This window comes from Ursus maritimus, unplaced genomic scaffold, assembly GCF_017311325.1.
Source record: "Ursus maritimus isolate PB19 unplaced genomic scaffold, ASM1731132v1 scaffold_19, whole genome shotgun sequence".
NCBI classification, from domain to species: domain Eukaryota; kingdom Metazoa; phylum Chordata; class Mammalia; order Carnivora; family Ursidae; genus Ursus; species Ursus maritimus.
Genome location: NW_024424341.1, coordinates 22,810,031 through 22,822,841, shown reverse-complemented (window position 1 = coordinate 22,822,841; position 12,811 = coordinate 22,810,031). Strand labels below are relative to the sequence as shown.

General features: G+C 59.9%; 4 protein-coding genes across 6 annotated transcripts in view; 2 read left to right on the top strand and 2 right to left on the bottom strand.

The window, feature by feature from the left end:
• Positions 1 to 3: 3 nt before the first annotated feature.
• On the top strand, positions 4 to 3,423 carry ENKD1 (enkurin domain containing 1). The gene is given in 9 exon segments (XM_008702458.2): positions 4 to 75; positions 298 to 397; positions 497 to 691; positions 1,199 to 1,371; positions 2,351 to 2,476; positions 2,577 to 2,740; positions 2,844 to 2,881; positions 2,884 to 2,949; positions 3,047 to 3,423. Coding segments are annotated over 8 exon segments (1,008 nt in total). The 5' UTR covers positions 4 to 75; positions 298 to 312; the 3' UTR covers positions 3,208 to 3,423.
• Positions 3,424 to 3,601: 178 nt separating this feature from the next.
• On the bottom strand, positions 3,602 to 5,460 carry PARD6A (par-6 family cell polarity regulator alpha). Of its 3 annotated transcripts, none has more exons than XM_008702459.2 (3): positions 5,295 to 5,460; positions 4,723 to 4,915; positions 3,602 to 4,485 (listed from the first exon to the last, which is right to left on the bottom strand). In XM_008702459.2, the coding sequence occupies exons 1-3, from the start codon at positions 5,355 to 5,357 to the stop codon at positions 3,731 to 3,733; spliced, it is 1,011 nt and encodes a 336-aa protein (XP_008700681.1). In that variant the 5' UTR covers positions 5,358 to 5,460; the 3' UTR covers positions 3,602 to 3,730. The 3 variants fall into 3 exon arrangements, with proteins under 3 accessions (XP_008700681.1, XP_008700682.1, XP_040488949.1); XM_008702460.2 differs by having other exon boundaries at positions 3,602 to 4,482; XM_040633015.1 differs by having other exon boundaries at positions 5,307 to 5,453.
• A 621-nt stretch (positions 5,461 to 6,081) lies between these two features.
• ACD (ACD shelterin complex subunit and telomerase recruitment factor) lies at positions 6,082 to 8,852 on the top strand. Its single transcript, XM_008702461.2, has 12 exons — positions 6,082 to 6,259; positions 6,352 to 6,488; positions 6,627 to 6,720; positions 6,806 to 6,882; positions 7,007 to 7,051; positions 7,163 to 7,197; positions 7,347 to 7,498; positions 7,572 to 7,668; positions 7,751 to 7,831; positions 8,004 to 8,374; positions 8,493 to 8,584; positions 8,665 to 8,852. Exons 1-12 carry the CDS (start codon positions 6,161 to 6,163, stop codon positions 8,741 to 8,743), a joined length of 1,359 nt encoding a protein of 452 aa, XP_008700683.1. The 5' UTR covers positions 6,082 to 6,160; the 3' UTR covers positions 8,744 to 8,852.
• CARMIL2 (capping protein regulator and myosin 1 linker 2) overlaps positions 8,807 to 12,811 on the bottom strand; it is a 17,249-nt gene continuing 13,244 nt past the window's right edge. Inside the window, exons 30-39 of the mRNA XM_040633462.1 lie at positions 12,443 to 12,672; positions 11,492 to 11,592; positions 11,043 to 11,409; positions 10,838 to 10,960; positions 10,247 to 10,283; positions 10,012 to 10,083; positions 9,695 to 9,916; positions 9,497 to 9,577; positions 9,058 to 9,135; positions 8,807 to 8,973 (exon numbers count right to left, since the gene is read on the bottom strand). Of these exons, the coding sequence (XP_040489396.1) occupies positions 8,861 to 8,973; positions 9,058 to 9,135; positions 9,497 to 9,577; positions 9,695 to 9,916; positions 10,012 to 10,083; positions 10,247 to 10,283; positions 10,838 to 10,960; positions 11,043 to 11,409; positions 11,492 to 11,592; positions 12,443 to 12,672 (1,424 nt within the window). The 3' untranslated portion in view covers positions 8,807 to 8,860. The remainder of the gene's footprint in view (positions 8,974 to 9,057; positions 9,136 to 9,496; positions 9,578 to 9,694; positions 9,917 to 10,011; positions 10,084 to 10,246; positions 10,284 to 10,837; positions 10,961 to 11,042; positions 11,410 to 11,491; positions 11,593 to 12,442; positions 12,673 to 12,811) is intronic.

Here is a 12,811-nt window from a genome sequence, read left to right as displayed (position 1 = left end):
TCAGGGACGGAAACTATTGTTGCCTGGCAACAGCAAGCCCGTGGGGTTGCAGCAGCCGGCGGCAAAATTGCTCCGGTGAGCTCCTTGCCCGAGTGTTTCGAGGAAGGGGTCGCGAACCGGGCAGGGAAGTGAGTTAAGAGCGGAGGCGGCGAGCGCTGGCGGGGTCGGGCTGCCGGGGCGGGGGCCGGGAATGGAGGGCTCCGGGGTCAGGGTCCGGGTCCAGGACCCGGGAGGAGGCACTGGGCTGAGGAAGGGGCCGGAAATTCGCAGCCCAGCAGGACTGGTGCACCGTTGCAGGGCAGCGACGGCGGCATGTGCGAGGGCCCGTCCCGCATCTCGGGGCCCATCCCCCCAGACCCTACGGTCTGCCCTGACTACTACCGGCGGCCGGCCTCGGGTGAGTTGGAGGGGTGCGGCGCGGCGGGGCGAGGCCCGAGGGAGGTTCTGGCTCTGCTCCACCACTGAGCTGCGCACTCCGCCCCGTCTGGCTTGTCAGCTCAAGGACGGCTTGAGGGAAACGAGCTGAAGCTGGACCTGCTGACTTCGGACCTCGACTTGGACACCACCCCTCCGCGCGGCCCCCGCATAGGTCCTGGAGCCAGAGAGATCCTGGAGCGTGGCCGGCGTGGCGTCGGGGGAGTGCTGCTGCAACTCGGGGGCATCTCCCTAGGCCCAGGGGCCTCTCCCAAGAGTAAGTTCGGACAGAGGGGTAATGAAGCGAGTATGAGGTCAAACGCTGAGATCAAAAGCGTTGCTTCTCCTTCCCAGATCTGGCCTCAGGCTTTGCCTGAGTGGGAGAAATGCATTACTTCCTCACAGGAGAGGACTGAATGAAGTAGTTCCCATGAACCCTAGCTCAGCTTAATGAATTCGTGTGTCAGCGAAACATGGTGTGTTGAGTGCCTACAGCGTGCCCGCCCAGTAGGTGCTAGAAAAACAATAAACAAGTGAAGCGATGGATATAATATACAAAATGACTAATGGTGTGCCTCACAATAAAAATGTAGAGAATAATCAAGGACAGAAGAAGATAATTACTATGCCAGGAAGGGAATGTAGTGATGTGTATACTGTCTTAGATGGAGAGGTCAGGGAGATCTTTCTGTAGGAGGGAGGGTGTGGGCCTGTGTGTGAACTGGTGGGAGTTGGATCTCCTGGGCTGTATGTAGGGTAGAGTCTGGCAACATCTTTTCCCCAGGGAAGGACCCTAAAGACCATGAGAAGGAGAACCTGAAGCGGATCAGGGAGATCCAGAGGCGCTTCCGTGAGCAGGAGCGCAGCCGGGAGCAGGGCGAGCCCAGGCCCCTGAAGGCTCTGTGGCGCTCGCCCAAATATGACAAAGTGGAGTCCCGGGTCAAGGCCCAGCTGCAGGTACCTGCCTTGGAGAGCCAGAAGCATTGTTCATATTGTTGACTGACAGGCAATTATACTCAGATCTGAGTTATGGGGAGGGATGCAAATCATAGGGGACTAGGGTAACAGGCTAAGAAATAGCTGCTGCTGCTGCACAGTCGGGCTGGGGGTTTCCTCAGAAGTGGCGATGGCAGGGTGACCCTGAGGGGCAAGTAGGAATAGGCAAGGAGAGAATGGAAGAGAACATTCTTTTCAGATGGAACCTCACAGATAGAAGTCCTAAGACCAGAGGGAGTGTGTGCAGTGGGATGTTGTGTACAGGAGAAAAGGGCTAGGCTAAGAAGTCAGCTGGACCCACATCATACAGGATCACATAATCCACTTTTCAAGGGCAGTGAGAAGGGCAGGGGTACGTGGTGGGATTCTTCGGTAGACAGTAGTACCATTTCTCTATCCACAGTCTTCAGAAGGAGGAGCAGGATTGAGAGAAAAGACAATAAGGTCATATGCAAATTTGTTGAAACTGAAGCATTTGTGGGACTCCCAGGGGGTTGGGAGTGTGTCCAGGAAACAGATGGAGAGTCAGGTCTGGATCTGAAGAGTGAGACCCAGGAATTATTGAGGATTAGGCTGACGACAGTGAGACCAGGGAAGTGACCCTGGATTTGAGGGCTTGGAGGCCAGCTGTGAACGACCTTGGTGGGGACAGAGCCAGGAAGCTTGGCCAGGAAGGAGAGAAAAAGGGAATGGTAGCCAGAGCCAGAGCCAGCCAGACTGAGGTAGAAGGAGGGGTGGTTTGTTGTTTTCCTAAAGATGTGAGAGACCCACATATTTAAATGCTCATGGATAGAAGTGTTCCTTCAAGAGGGAAGAGGCCCATAGGGCTGGAGATAGAGAAATATCCTCACAGGCAGAAGGAACAGAAGCTCACACGTATGGCTGTCTTTAGACCCTGACTTCAGCCTGACTGATTCCTCTACTATGCCCTGCCCTCCAGGAGACCAGCCCTGCCTCTGGAACAGAGCCTGTCCACTTCCTGCGGGCACACTCCCGCTGCGGCCCTGGGCTCCCGCCACCCCGTGTCCCCAGTCCTCAGCTAACCCCACCAGGCCCCAATGCTAAGGTGAGAGGATGTGTGGGGGCTGAGAGGGGGCAGAGATCTTGAGGGGTTCAGGAGCACATCACAGTGCTGTCTGCCCCATCATGCTTACCATGTCCTGCAGGGGCCAGGCCTAGGTGTGGACTTCATTAGCCACAATGTCTGCACTGCCAAGAGGGCCCCCCGGAGGCATTCTCGCTCACTGCAGGTCCTGGCACAAGTGCTGGAGCAGCAACGGCAAGCCCAAGAGCACTACAATGCCACGCAGAAGGGCCACGTGCCCCGTTAGTAGGTCCCACTGCCCAACGGCCAGGGTGAGGGGTACCTTTGGAGGGTGGGAGACAACCTCTGCACAGCTAGGACCATCAACTCTGAGCCTGTGCATCTGCAGCTTGTTGGAACGCAGGGATCTGTGGCGGCGGGAGGCTGAGGCCCGCCTGGCCACACTCGCATGCCTGAGAACCAGCGGCTGGAGACACTGAGCAATCTGCTCCAGAGTGAGTTTGTGGGCAACGGGTAGGGGGCAGTGGATGGGGAACCCAGTGGAGACCATGTACCTCTGCCTAGCACCCACTGTTCCCGGGTCCCTTGTAGGCCAGAGCCAGTTGCTACGTGAGCTGGTGCTGCTGCCTGCTGGGGCAGATTCACTCAGGGCCCAGGGCCACCGTGCCGAGCTGGACCGGAAGCTGGTGCAGGTAGAGGAAGCCATCAAGATCTTTTCCCGCCCCAAGGTCTTTGTAAAGATGGATGCCTGAGCCCTTTTATGGGGGATAGTTATGGGGGTCCTCACTGAGGATTGCCACATGGTTGCAAAGGACAGGATGAGGCCCCATCATAGAATGGAGTCTGAAGACAGGGGCAATAGGGTGGGCAGTATCCCCAGAGCACTCTTCCCTGCCACTGGTGGCTGTAGAAGGGTCAGCCCAGCCTCTTAACCCCTTTGTCAAAATTAAACCTTTTGTACACAGTGAGGTTTGTTTCCATAAGAGCTTTTCTTACCCTAGAAATGCCAAGCCTGGTGCTCTCGTGCTGCTTGACAGCAGGAAGGTCTCTCTCTTGTCCTTATCACTCTTGCCTCGTGTCCAGGGCAGAAGGCAAAATTGTGAGACCATGGAGGATATTAAGGCTGGGACACAGAAAGACCATGACTGCATTTGTAGAAAACCTTTAATGTTCCCCAGACTGTGAGGGCCCTGTGAGCAATCTAAAAACCCCCACCGAGGAAGTCCCTGCCATGTCCCAGCAGCCTGGAGTGGCAAGGGGCTGCATCCTTGCCTATCAGAGGCTAAAGCCACTACCATCTCCTCGCATGCTACTCCCCCATCCAGAGCTGGCCCGCTCCTGATCATCCAGAGAGGGCAGAGAGCTACGGGCACCAGGAAGTAGATGGCCCTGGCGCAGGTCCCAGCATGGAGGCCCCTGAGACAGCCCATTGGAACAGGGAGGCTGGCGGTTCTCAATGACCAGATCACTGCTGTCATCATCGCTTTCAGCCTCAGTAGGCCCAGGCCCAGCAGAGGGAGGCCCTGGCAGACGCCCAGATGCCCCACGCACCACATTATTGCGCTGATTGGCTGGCTTGACAGTGACAATGAGGTTGTGGCTGTTGGCGACCATCATGTCTGTCACTTGGTCCAAGGTCTTCCCAGCCACCTCAATACCATTGACCTCGAGGATCTCGTCACTGACTGCCAGCAGCCCCGTACTCTCAGCCAGGCCCCCTCGTACCAGGCGGGAGATGAAGATGCCTGGAACCCGTTCCAGGCCCTGGGGAGCTACACGTACACTCATGCCATCTCGGATGTAGAAACCCAGGGGGCGGTCAGAGCCGTGCTTGTGTAGGCGCACCCGTCGGTGGGTCTCAGGCAGTAGGTCCACATCTATGACTGAAGAAACCTGGCGGAAATCTTGGGGCAGGCTGATTAGCAGGGGTGGCCGGGTGCGCAGGGGTGCCACTGGCCGAAGTAGAAGCCCTTTCTTGCGCCGCTGCAGAGAGTTGGAGGCAAAGGCCAGGCCACTGGAGTCAGCTTCTGCTGCAGGAGAGGGGGGTGCTGAGATCAGAGACCCTGCTCTCCCGCGAGGGCCCTTTTCCCTCAGGCCCAGGCCTGGGGGGGGGGGCACTGTAGCTATTTCCTACCACTTGGAGGTCAGGCCAAGGGCAGGGACTGCAGAGGGTGAAGCCTGGACGCCCTGGGCATGGACTAACCCTTGTAGACCTGCCCTGCCATCCTACCCCACATAGGCTGCCCACTGTACCCCATCCTCCTCACCCCGCTTCTGTACTAGCAGGCGCAGCGGTGGGGGCCCGCTGGCCAGGGCCCGGTGGTCGCCGTGAGCGTCTGTATAGCCAAGCAGCACGTCCAGGCCTGGGATCTGGTGCACTGCACGCAGCAACCGCGAAAACTCTTGGAAGCCACTCACCGAAGCGCGGGGCAGTGCGAATCGTCGGAACTCAGCATCAAACTGGAGGCAGGGGGTGGGTGAGAGGAGGGGTCAGGACGGAGCCCGTGCCCTTTCCCACCACAGGTCCGAGGGTGTTAAGAGGTCAGAAAATGCTGTCGCTACGGCTGCAGCCTTGCGCCCAGACCTCAGCTCCAGTACAAGGGACGCTGTCCAAGGTCTTCTCCCCGCCCTCCAGGTACCAAGGCCACGGAGAGACTCTAGAGGCCGTCCGTGGAAGGAGGATGGATGGGGGAAAGCGAGAGGAAAGGCCAGAGAATGGGACATGAATGATGGAGGCGAGAAAAAAGGTGGTGGGGACTAAGAAGCTAGGAAAGGGGAGAATAAGGGAATTGGAAGCGCCTAGGGCCGAGGCCGGAGCCGGGGCCAGAGGGGCCCTTACTTTGCTCTTCACCTCGACGATGTTGTCGGGACTGCGCGCGGGAGTCCTCTGCGGCCTGGCCATGGTGGGGCCGGCCGGGCCAGGGACGGTGCCCCAGGCGGCCCGCCGAGGCGCAGGTGCACAGCCCCGGCAGGCCGGCTCGTGCCGCCCCGCCCCTGGCGGTAGCACTCGCCCCGCCCTCCCATCCGGACCATGACGTCAAGGGGGCAGCGACAGAGAGTGGAACGCGGAGTCCACGTTTCCTAGGAAACGGAGATGGGGTGGAGGCGTTTCCGCGTGCTCTTACGTCATTACGCTACGGCGCGCAAGTATCTCGAGTCTGGGGGAGAGGTTTGACCAATCCAAGGGGAGGGTGAGGGAGGTGACATTTATTGAGTGTTGTCTGTGTGCTGTTATTTCCATTGGCCTTACAACATTACGAGATTGCACGTTTTAGATGAGGCAACTGAGCCATAAGTATTTGCCGAGCTCCGCGGGTTCATACGGTGTTGAAGTGGCTTTGAACCAACTTGCCTGACCACTCCTGGCCGCAGCCTCAAGCCCCAGATCCCTCCCTCTCCATCCCAGCCAGCCCTTGGCCCCATCCTGCCCGGGAGTCTTAACGAACGGCCAAACGCTGGGCCGCTGCTTGGAGACACCGGGGTAAAACCAAGCAGGTTGGCATCCATCCGTTCTACCCAACCAGAGTCTGCACGCAAGTTCCCGAACAACACGGGCTCGTGCGCACGCGCCGGCATGCGTATGGGCGGGGCCTCGACCTTAGGTCCCGCCCAGCCACTGTGCGCTTCCTCTTCCGGCGAGAGGCGGGGCCCCGGCGTCCGCGGGAAACCCGGGCTGGTGGTTCTTTGCTGGGAGCAGCTGCGGGAATGGCAGGCTTGGGGAGCTTGGTACTGCGGCCTTGGATTCGAGAACTGGTCCTGGGGTCAGATGCACTCTCAAGTCCGCAGGCGGGGCAGCTGCTTGAGGTGAGCCCCCCTCCCCCGCCGCCGCTTCTCAGGGCTCGGAGACCAGGGCAGGGCCCGAGGGCGGTGGGATTGACGCCAGTCGACGCCGTCAGGTGCTGCAGGAGGCAGAGGCTCCGGGCCCGTCCCGCGCCCCTGACACGTCTGACGTCGCGGCCGCGCTGCTCGTGTCTGACGGGACCCACAGTGTCCGGTGCCTAGTGACGCGGGAGGCCCTGAACGCCTCGGACTGGTGAGAGAGGCGCCGCGGGGCCTGGGGAAATCGGAGTCTACCGGGAGAACGCGAGGCTTGAGCCGGAGGTGCGCGGGCCGCAAGCGGGCGGGGCAGTGTTCGAGCAGGCTAAGGCCGTGACGGTCGTGCTTGCGGCAGGGAGGAGAAGGAGTTCGGCTTCCGAGGGGCAGAAGGCCGGCTGCTGCTGCTGCAGGACTGTGGAGTCCGCGTCCAAGTGGCCGAAGGCGGCGCGGTGAGTGGTGAGGCTGGCTTGGGTGAGTTAATGAGCCTGATTCCGTGACAATTCCTAACACCCGCCCCTGAACTCAATCCTTTAGCCCGCAGAGTTCTACCTCCAGGTGGACCGCTTCAGCCTGCTTCCCACAGAGCAGACCCGGGAACGGGTCATTAGTTGGTAAGTGATGCCTCCTCCCACCAGCTGTTCTCCCTACCCAGGCTTGGCTGATATAGGTCTTTTGGGTGGAAGGGCTTAGGCCCCTAGTAACAACATTGCCTACTATTCTCTTTTTTTCCCCCAGCAACCAGGACCCGGATGTGCAGAAAAAGCTCTTTGACTGTCTGGAGTGAGTATGGAATTGGGCTCTTCAGCCAAGTGCGGCTGTGTCAGGGGATGGCAGATCTGTGTAGACAGGGCTCAGGATTGTTCCTGAGGCTTGTCTTCTCTGTTTCTATAGGGAGCACCTTTCAGAATCCATCTCCCCCAGCGCAGGTACTTACAGGGGTTGGCCAGTGCCCTTAACCCCCCGTAGAGTGACCTCCCCAGTCATTGTCTCTTGCTTCCTTAGTAAGCTCTTCTCCTTACCCACCCTTGCCTTTCTCCTCTAAGTTTTGGCCCATCCTCTGGTCCCCTGTCCTCAGGCCTTTCACTGTCCCAACTTCTGGATGAGGTGCAGGAGGACCAGGAGCATCGGGGGGCGCTAGTGCACCTGGCTGAGAGCTGTCTGATGCTGGCAGGCCCTTGCACAGTACCCCCTCTCACCCGCTGGGCCTCCTCCTGCCCTAGGGCAACGGTCAGTCTGGGGCTTCCCTTGGGGAATGTCAGGGTGAGGAGTTGGGCAAGGGCTAAGAGTTTATGCCCCACAGGGAGAAGCTGTGTACACTGTCCCCAGCTCATGGCTGCACATCTCTGAGAATGACCAGCGAATTCTGAGCTCTCTGGGCCCAGGTCCGAGGGCACAGGGTAAGGAGAACTGGAGAGGGGAAGTGGGGAGTACCTGGGGGTCCAGTGCCCACAGTGCTAATTAGCTCCCCCTGACCCTCAGGCCCTGAGCTGCCACCACCAGACCCAGCTTTGCAGGACGTATCGCTGACCCTCATCTCTCCTTCCTCACCTACTTCCTCAGGTAAGGTGGTGCTCAGGCCACAGGCATTCACTGCTACCAGCCATGTTCCCAGGCTGCTGCAAAAGGTTGCACACCCACGTGGGGGGATGAACACAGTGCCTGTAGGCCTGCCTAAACTCACAGGACACTGAGCTGAGAGGGCTTTGCCCACAGTCACTCCTCTCCTTCCCAGGAACCCCAGCTTTATCCAGCCACATGTCCTCAGAGGAAAGCGGTGCCAGCATCAGCCTTCTGCCTGCCCTGTCCTTGGCTGCTGCAGACCCTGTGCAGAAAGGCAGCTCCCAAGCTGTACCAGCCATCTGTTCAGCCCCTGGCCCCCTGCCCCCCAGCTCCCCACACCCTAGCTATGTACCCAGTTCCCCCCTGAGCTGCACCCCAAGTCTCTCACCCCTTGGCCATGTACCCAGTCCACATCAGGCCGTTGTGACCAGGGCCCAGAAACCTAGCCTGGAGTTCAAGGAGCTAGGGTTGCCCCCCAAGAACTGGCAGCACTCTCCAAGGACAAAAACCACCACAGGAGCCCTGGAGTCTGGCCCTGTTTGGGTGAGCATACATGGATAATAGAATGGGGTAGGCCTTGGGTGGAGTTGGGTGGAGGGGTAACCTTGGATGGGGGTAGGGGTCCTTATTATTCCCTCTCTGGATACCACACCACCTTCAGGACCCTCCAAAGAGGCATCGTGATGGTTCTGCCTTCCAATATGAGTACGAGCCACCCTGCACCTCCCTCTGTGCCCAGGTCCAAGCTGTCAGGTGAGTGCCTAAGGCTGCCCCTATGCTTTCAGTTGCCAGTCCCTGTCCCCACTGACCTACAGCCATGGTTCTCTTCCCAGGCTCCCTCCCCAGCTCGTGGCCTGGGCCTTGCACTTTCTGATGGAACCACAGCCAGAGTCTGAGCTAACCCAGGTGTGAGGGATCATGGGGGAGGATGTATGCACACAGATCCATGCCTGGGATAGACAGTGCTCCATACTCTGCTCGTTTGAGTTTTTTAATAAAATAATCTCATGCGGCAGGAAAAGGAGAGGGTCAGGGGTTGGGGCCGCCGCCTCTTTGGTCTGTGGCTGGGGAGGGTGGGTTTGGCTCAGGGCTGGAGAGCTCTGTAGGCTGTGGGGGCAGAGGTTGGGCTCCAAGGCCAGATCCTGCAAGGGAAGGAGAGAGAGGAGGGGTGAGGACTGGACCAAGCAGTCCTGCCCCCCTCCCCACTGGTCCCAGCCCCCTCTTACCTAGGCTTGGAGAGGAAGGTGCCTCAAGCTTTGGTCTCCGCTTGAGGACGGGGGAGCGCTGCAGCCTCAGGGGCCGTTCTGAGAGACACAAAGACTTGGCAGGTGGGGGGCAGTTTTGCTCGGGGCTTGGTGCCTGTTGCCACCCCTTCTCCCTCACCTCCTGTGTGTGTATTCCTGAGCACACACTGTCCACTTCAGCGCCTCCCCCTCCCCCTGTGTCCTCCCACCCCGGGCAGAGGTTGCTCTTCTGGAGGTGGAGTCAGGGCTAGTAGGAAGGGTTTGTCAGCCCCTTCCTCCAAGCCTTCTGGCTCCTTGACTTCTCAATCCCTTCCATCACTGTTGGCCCCCTCCAAGGACCAGAGTCACAAAGGGAGCCCTGGCGTCTACCCTCCCCCATCTCCTCCTGCACTCAAGCACACAGGGAGGTCTCCCCCCTCACCAACAGGGGCCTGGAGCTGGTCCTCATGCACAGACACTGCTCGTCGCCCTGCTGAGAGAGGCCTCGGCCTCAGCTGGCCATCTGGGGGAGGCCAGGGTATCAGGGTATGGTCTGGACAGCTATCCCCACCCCAACCCTTGCCTCCCTCGTCAGGATCCCCTTCCCCATATTGGAGTGGAGGCTAGGATGCCCGCTTACCTTCATTCCTGGGGCCCAAACAAGGGTCCTCCGGGAGGCCCAGGCTGTCTGGAGAGGGGCTGGCTCTTCGTGGGCTGGGGCTGGGACAAGGGGAGGGGGGGCCGGGACCATCCTGTTGGCCCCAACCACGACCCCTGAGCTCTGCATTCAGCTGCTGCCCCAGTGTCTTCCAGCTGGTAGACTCAGGCCCTTGACTCCCCGGACCAGGTCTGCACGAGGGGTCTGCAGAGAGAATGGTATGATCCTAACCAATGGTCTGACCCCCCCTCCTGCCTACCCTTGCATGTCCCCCAACACAGACGGTGGCCCTTACTTACCAGCAGACACAGAGTGGGTGCGGGACTTGATCGAGATGGGAGGGGCCTCTGCAGAACTGTCCATAATGTCACCTGCAAGACGGGACTGGGGGTTCAGGCACCAGCCCTTGGGAGGGAGGGGAAGAAAAACCTGGCCTCTTTCCCTTTTCCCCAGGAGTGCCAAAGCCTTGGAGACTATCTCTAAGGACAACTCCCTCACCAAAGCTGTACTGCCCTAGCACAGGGTCCGACTTACCATCCGAGCCAGCCTTCTTGATCTCTCCATCCTTGCTCTGTAGGAAACAGGGAAGTCAAGCTCAGTTGTCCTCGCCTTGTTCTTTCTTCATTCTTATAACTACCAGTAAATGCCCACCAGGAGATGCCAGGGATGGGTGAAGAGGAAGCTGACGTAACCCATGGGTGGTGATGAGAGGCTGGAAGTAGCTCCCGACAGAGGAACACGTTACAAGGCACTGAGATGCACCGGGTGGAACACAGTGAGATGAAAGAAGGGACCAGGGCTGAGGCGCTGGGGCAGGGTTAGGAGGCAGGGCAGTATCTTGAGAGGAAGTCCCTGGAGGATTTGCTGTTTCAAATGCAGGTGGCAAGGTCAGGGTTCTGTTCGATCTACAGAGGAAGGACCATCCCAGCTCCAAGGAGGAGGTAGCAGTGGCCAGGGCAGAAGCCATGAAGGAAGAAAGGCTGAAGCTGCTATTTTGAGAAGGAGGGAGTAGAACTGATAGAGCCGTCTGTGTGTCATGAGTCTCCTTCTGGTCACATATGTCACCCACAGACTGCCACATATCACCTGCCCCCTCACTTTGCACTTGTGTCCCTCCCAACTTACTTGCTTCCTCTTGCCTTCAGCACTCCCGCTGCCTCTGCTCACACCGATCCTTTGCAGCATCACTTGTACCCGCTGTTCAAAGGATGGGGCCAGCTCTGTGTCTCCCCGCTCCAGGGGCCGTCGCTGAGGACAGAGAAGCCCAAATGGGGAAAGAGCCCACTGCCTCAGTCCTAGCAGAGCCCTCATCCCTTGTCACCAGGCCTACCTTGTCAGGTCTGGCACCCAGAGATTCCTCCTCCTCCTCCTCAGCAGGTAGTAGTATCATTGAATAGGCTTTGCTTTCCCGAGTGTAACGAGGCCGGCTCCTGCGGGCAGGATCAGGGCTGCCGGTGCCCCCCTCAGCCCCACCAGGCTCCTCACCACGGCCAGGACGGGCTGGTGGCCGCAACAGGTCTCCAAGTGTGGTCTTTCGAGTGCGGGGAGCTGCCCCAGGGCTGGTCTCTAGATCAGGCCGTGGTCCCCGTGTTGAACGAGGCTTCTTGAAGGCAAAGAGGGTACCCAGCTTCTTCCGCAGTGTACGAGGAACAGGGGTGGCACCCCCCTCGTTGGCTGGGTCCTCTTCAGGGACCCAGCTGTGGGAACAGCCAGCAGTGAGTGGGAAGGCCCATGGAACACCCCACCCTCTCCCACCCCCTACAACTGCCCCTCACTCACAGGCGATCATGCTGGATCAGCCTTTTGGAGAAGAATTCCTCCACGCCCTCGTCCACACGGGCACTGAGCCCATTCCCTTCCTGCGGCAGGGCTGGGGGGACCTGGGGGACACCACAGGGTCAGGGCTGAGCCCAACCATGAATTCTTTCCACCCCTTGTCCAGCACCCTAGCCTGGACAACCCTAAGACCTGGGAGCTGGAGTGACCCTAAGGAGCTACTGACAAACATTCGTGCTGTCCAGCTGGCGGGCAGAGATGCTGGTTTCACATATCCCCTTCACCAGTAGTTGGCCCTGGACACCTACACCCAGCCCACACCTGTTCTTGTCCCATGGAGTACCCTACACACCCTCAACCATCAGGCTAGAGCCCACAGGCCCCCTGGGTCACACATTCCCGTTTGCCACCCCTTCTGCTCCAAACAGTTCCCCGCAGAACCCTCCACCCCCACCCCACCCGGCCTGCTGGCAGCTCAGCGGCGCCTGCTGCTGCGTCAGACCCTCTGGGGGCCTCAAGCGGACTCTCTGCCTGCTGCCGTGTCCACTGCCCCCACCAGTACCCAGCGCACACATACACCTCCCGACATAAACACCCAATGGACCTGCGGTAGATGCAGGACTGTCCCCACAGCCTGAGGCCCAGCATCTTTCAGTAACCCTGGGAGAGGGAGGATAAGATGGACACCCTCCCTCGCACATCCTTCCATGCAGAGGGCCAACCCAAGATGCAGTCCTAAACTGAGATGTACCCCCAATGAAATCCACATACTCATGACCCTGCATGGTAACCCTGGGGAAGGGGTGGCCAAGAATAAGCCAAGTCGTGGCAGTACGACCAGGTGGCCCTGTACCCCTAAAATCCACATCCCTAGCCGCCATCACTCCTGAGGAGCGGAAAAGCCACCCATAACCCCCAATTCCACGAGCTCTAGAGTGGGGGAAGGGCACTCACCTGGGGGCCCCCCGGCGGCGGCCGGTGGTGGTGCTGGCGCCGTGGCCGCGGCCGGGCCCGGGTCGGATGGCGCAGGGGCTGTCCAGCGGGTGGCAGGTCCATGCGAGGCAACGGGCCGGCCTGAGGCCCAGGGGTGGCGGGGCTCGGAGAGCCACGCGCAGAAGGCCCCGCCTGCGGCTCCGCATCTTCCCCCGGAGCCGCCAGCTCGGGCTCCGGTTCCTCAGCAGCACCTAAGGGGAGAGCACCAGAGGAGCACCGAGCAGCAAACCCGAGGAGGTGGTGGCAGCGGAGCTTGGGCGGCGGGGGACCCGCCCAGGGCGCGGGGAGGGGCCCGGCTGCACCACCCGCCCCCGGCCCCTCCCCCCCCCC

What these genes read in the sequence shown, in the direction of transcription:
- PARD6A (XM_008702459.2), bottom strand. Translation starts at nt 5,357, where the DNA reads ATGGCCAGGCCGCAGAGGACTCCCGCGCGCAGTCCCGACAACATCGTC. An exon ending in TCGTCGAGGTGAAGAGCAAA is followed by an intron (nt 4,916 to 5,294) that starts GTAAGGGCCCCT and finishes CCCTGCCTCCAG; the next exon opens with TTTGATGCTGAGTTCCGACG. An exon ending in CCTGCTAGTACAGAAGCGGG is followed by an intron (nt 4,486 to 4,722) that starts GTGAGGAGGATG and finishes CCTCTCCTGCAG; the next exon opens with CAGAAGCTGACTCCAGTGGC.
- ACD (XM_008702461.2), top strand. Translation starts at nt 6,161, where the DNA reads ATGGCAGGCTTGGGGAGCTTGGTACTGCGGCCTTGGATTCGAGAACTG. An exon ending in AAGTGGCCGAAGGCGGCGCG is followed by an intron (nt 6,721 to 6,805) that starts GTGAGTGGTGAG and finishes TCAATCCTTTAG; the next exon opens with CCCGCAGAGTTCTACCTCCA. An exon ending in CCTCCTGCCCTAGGGCAACG is followed by an intron (nt 7,499 to 7,571) that starts GTCAGTCTGGGG and finishes TATGCCCCACAG; the next exon opens with GGAGAAGCTGTGTACACTGT.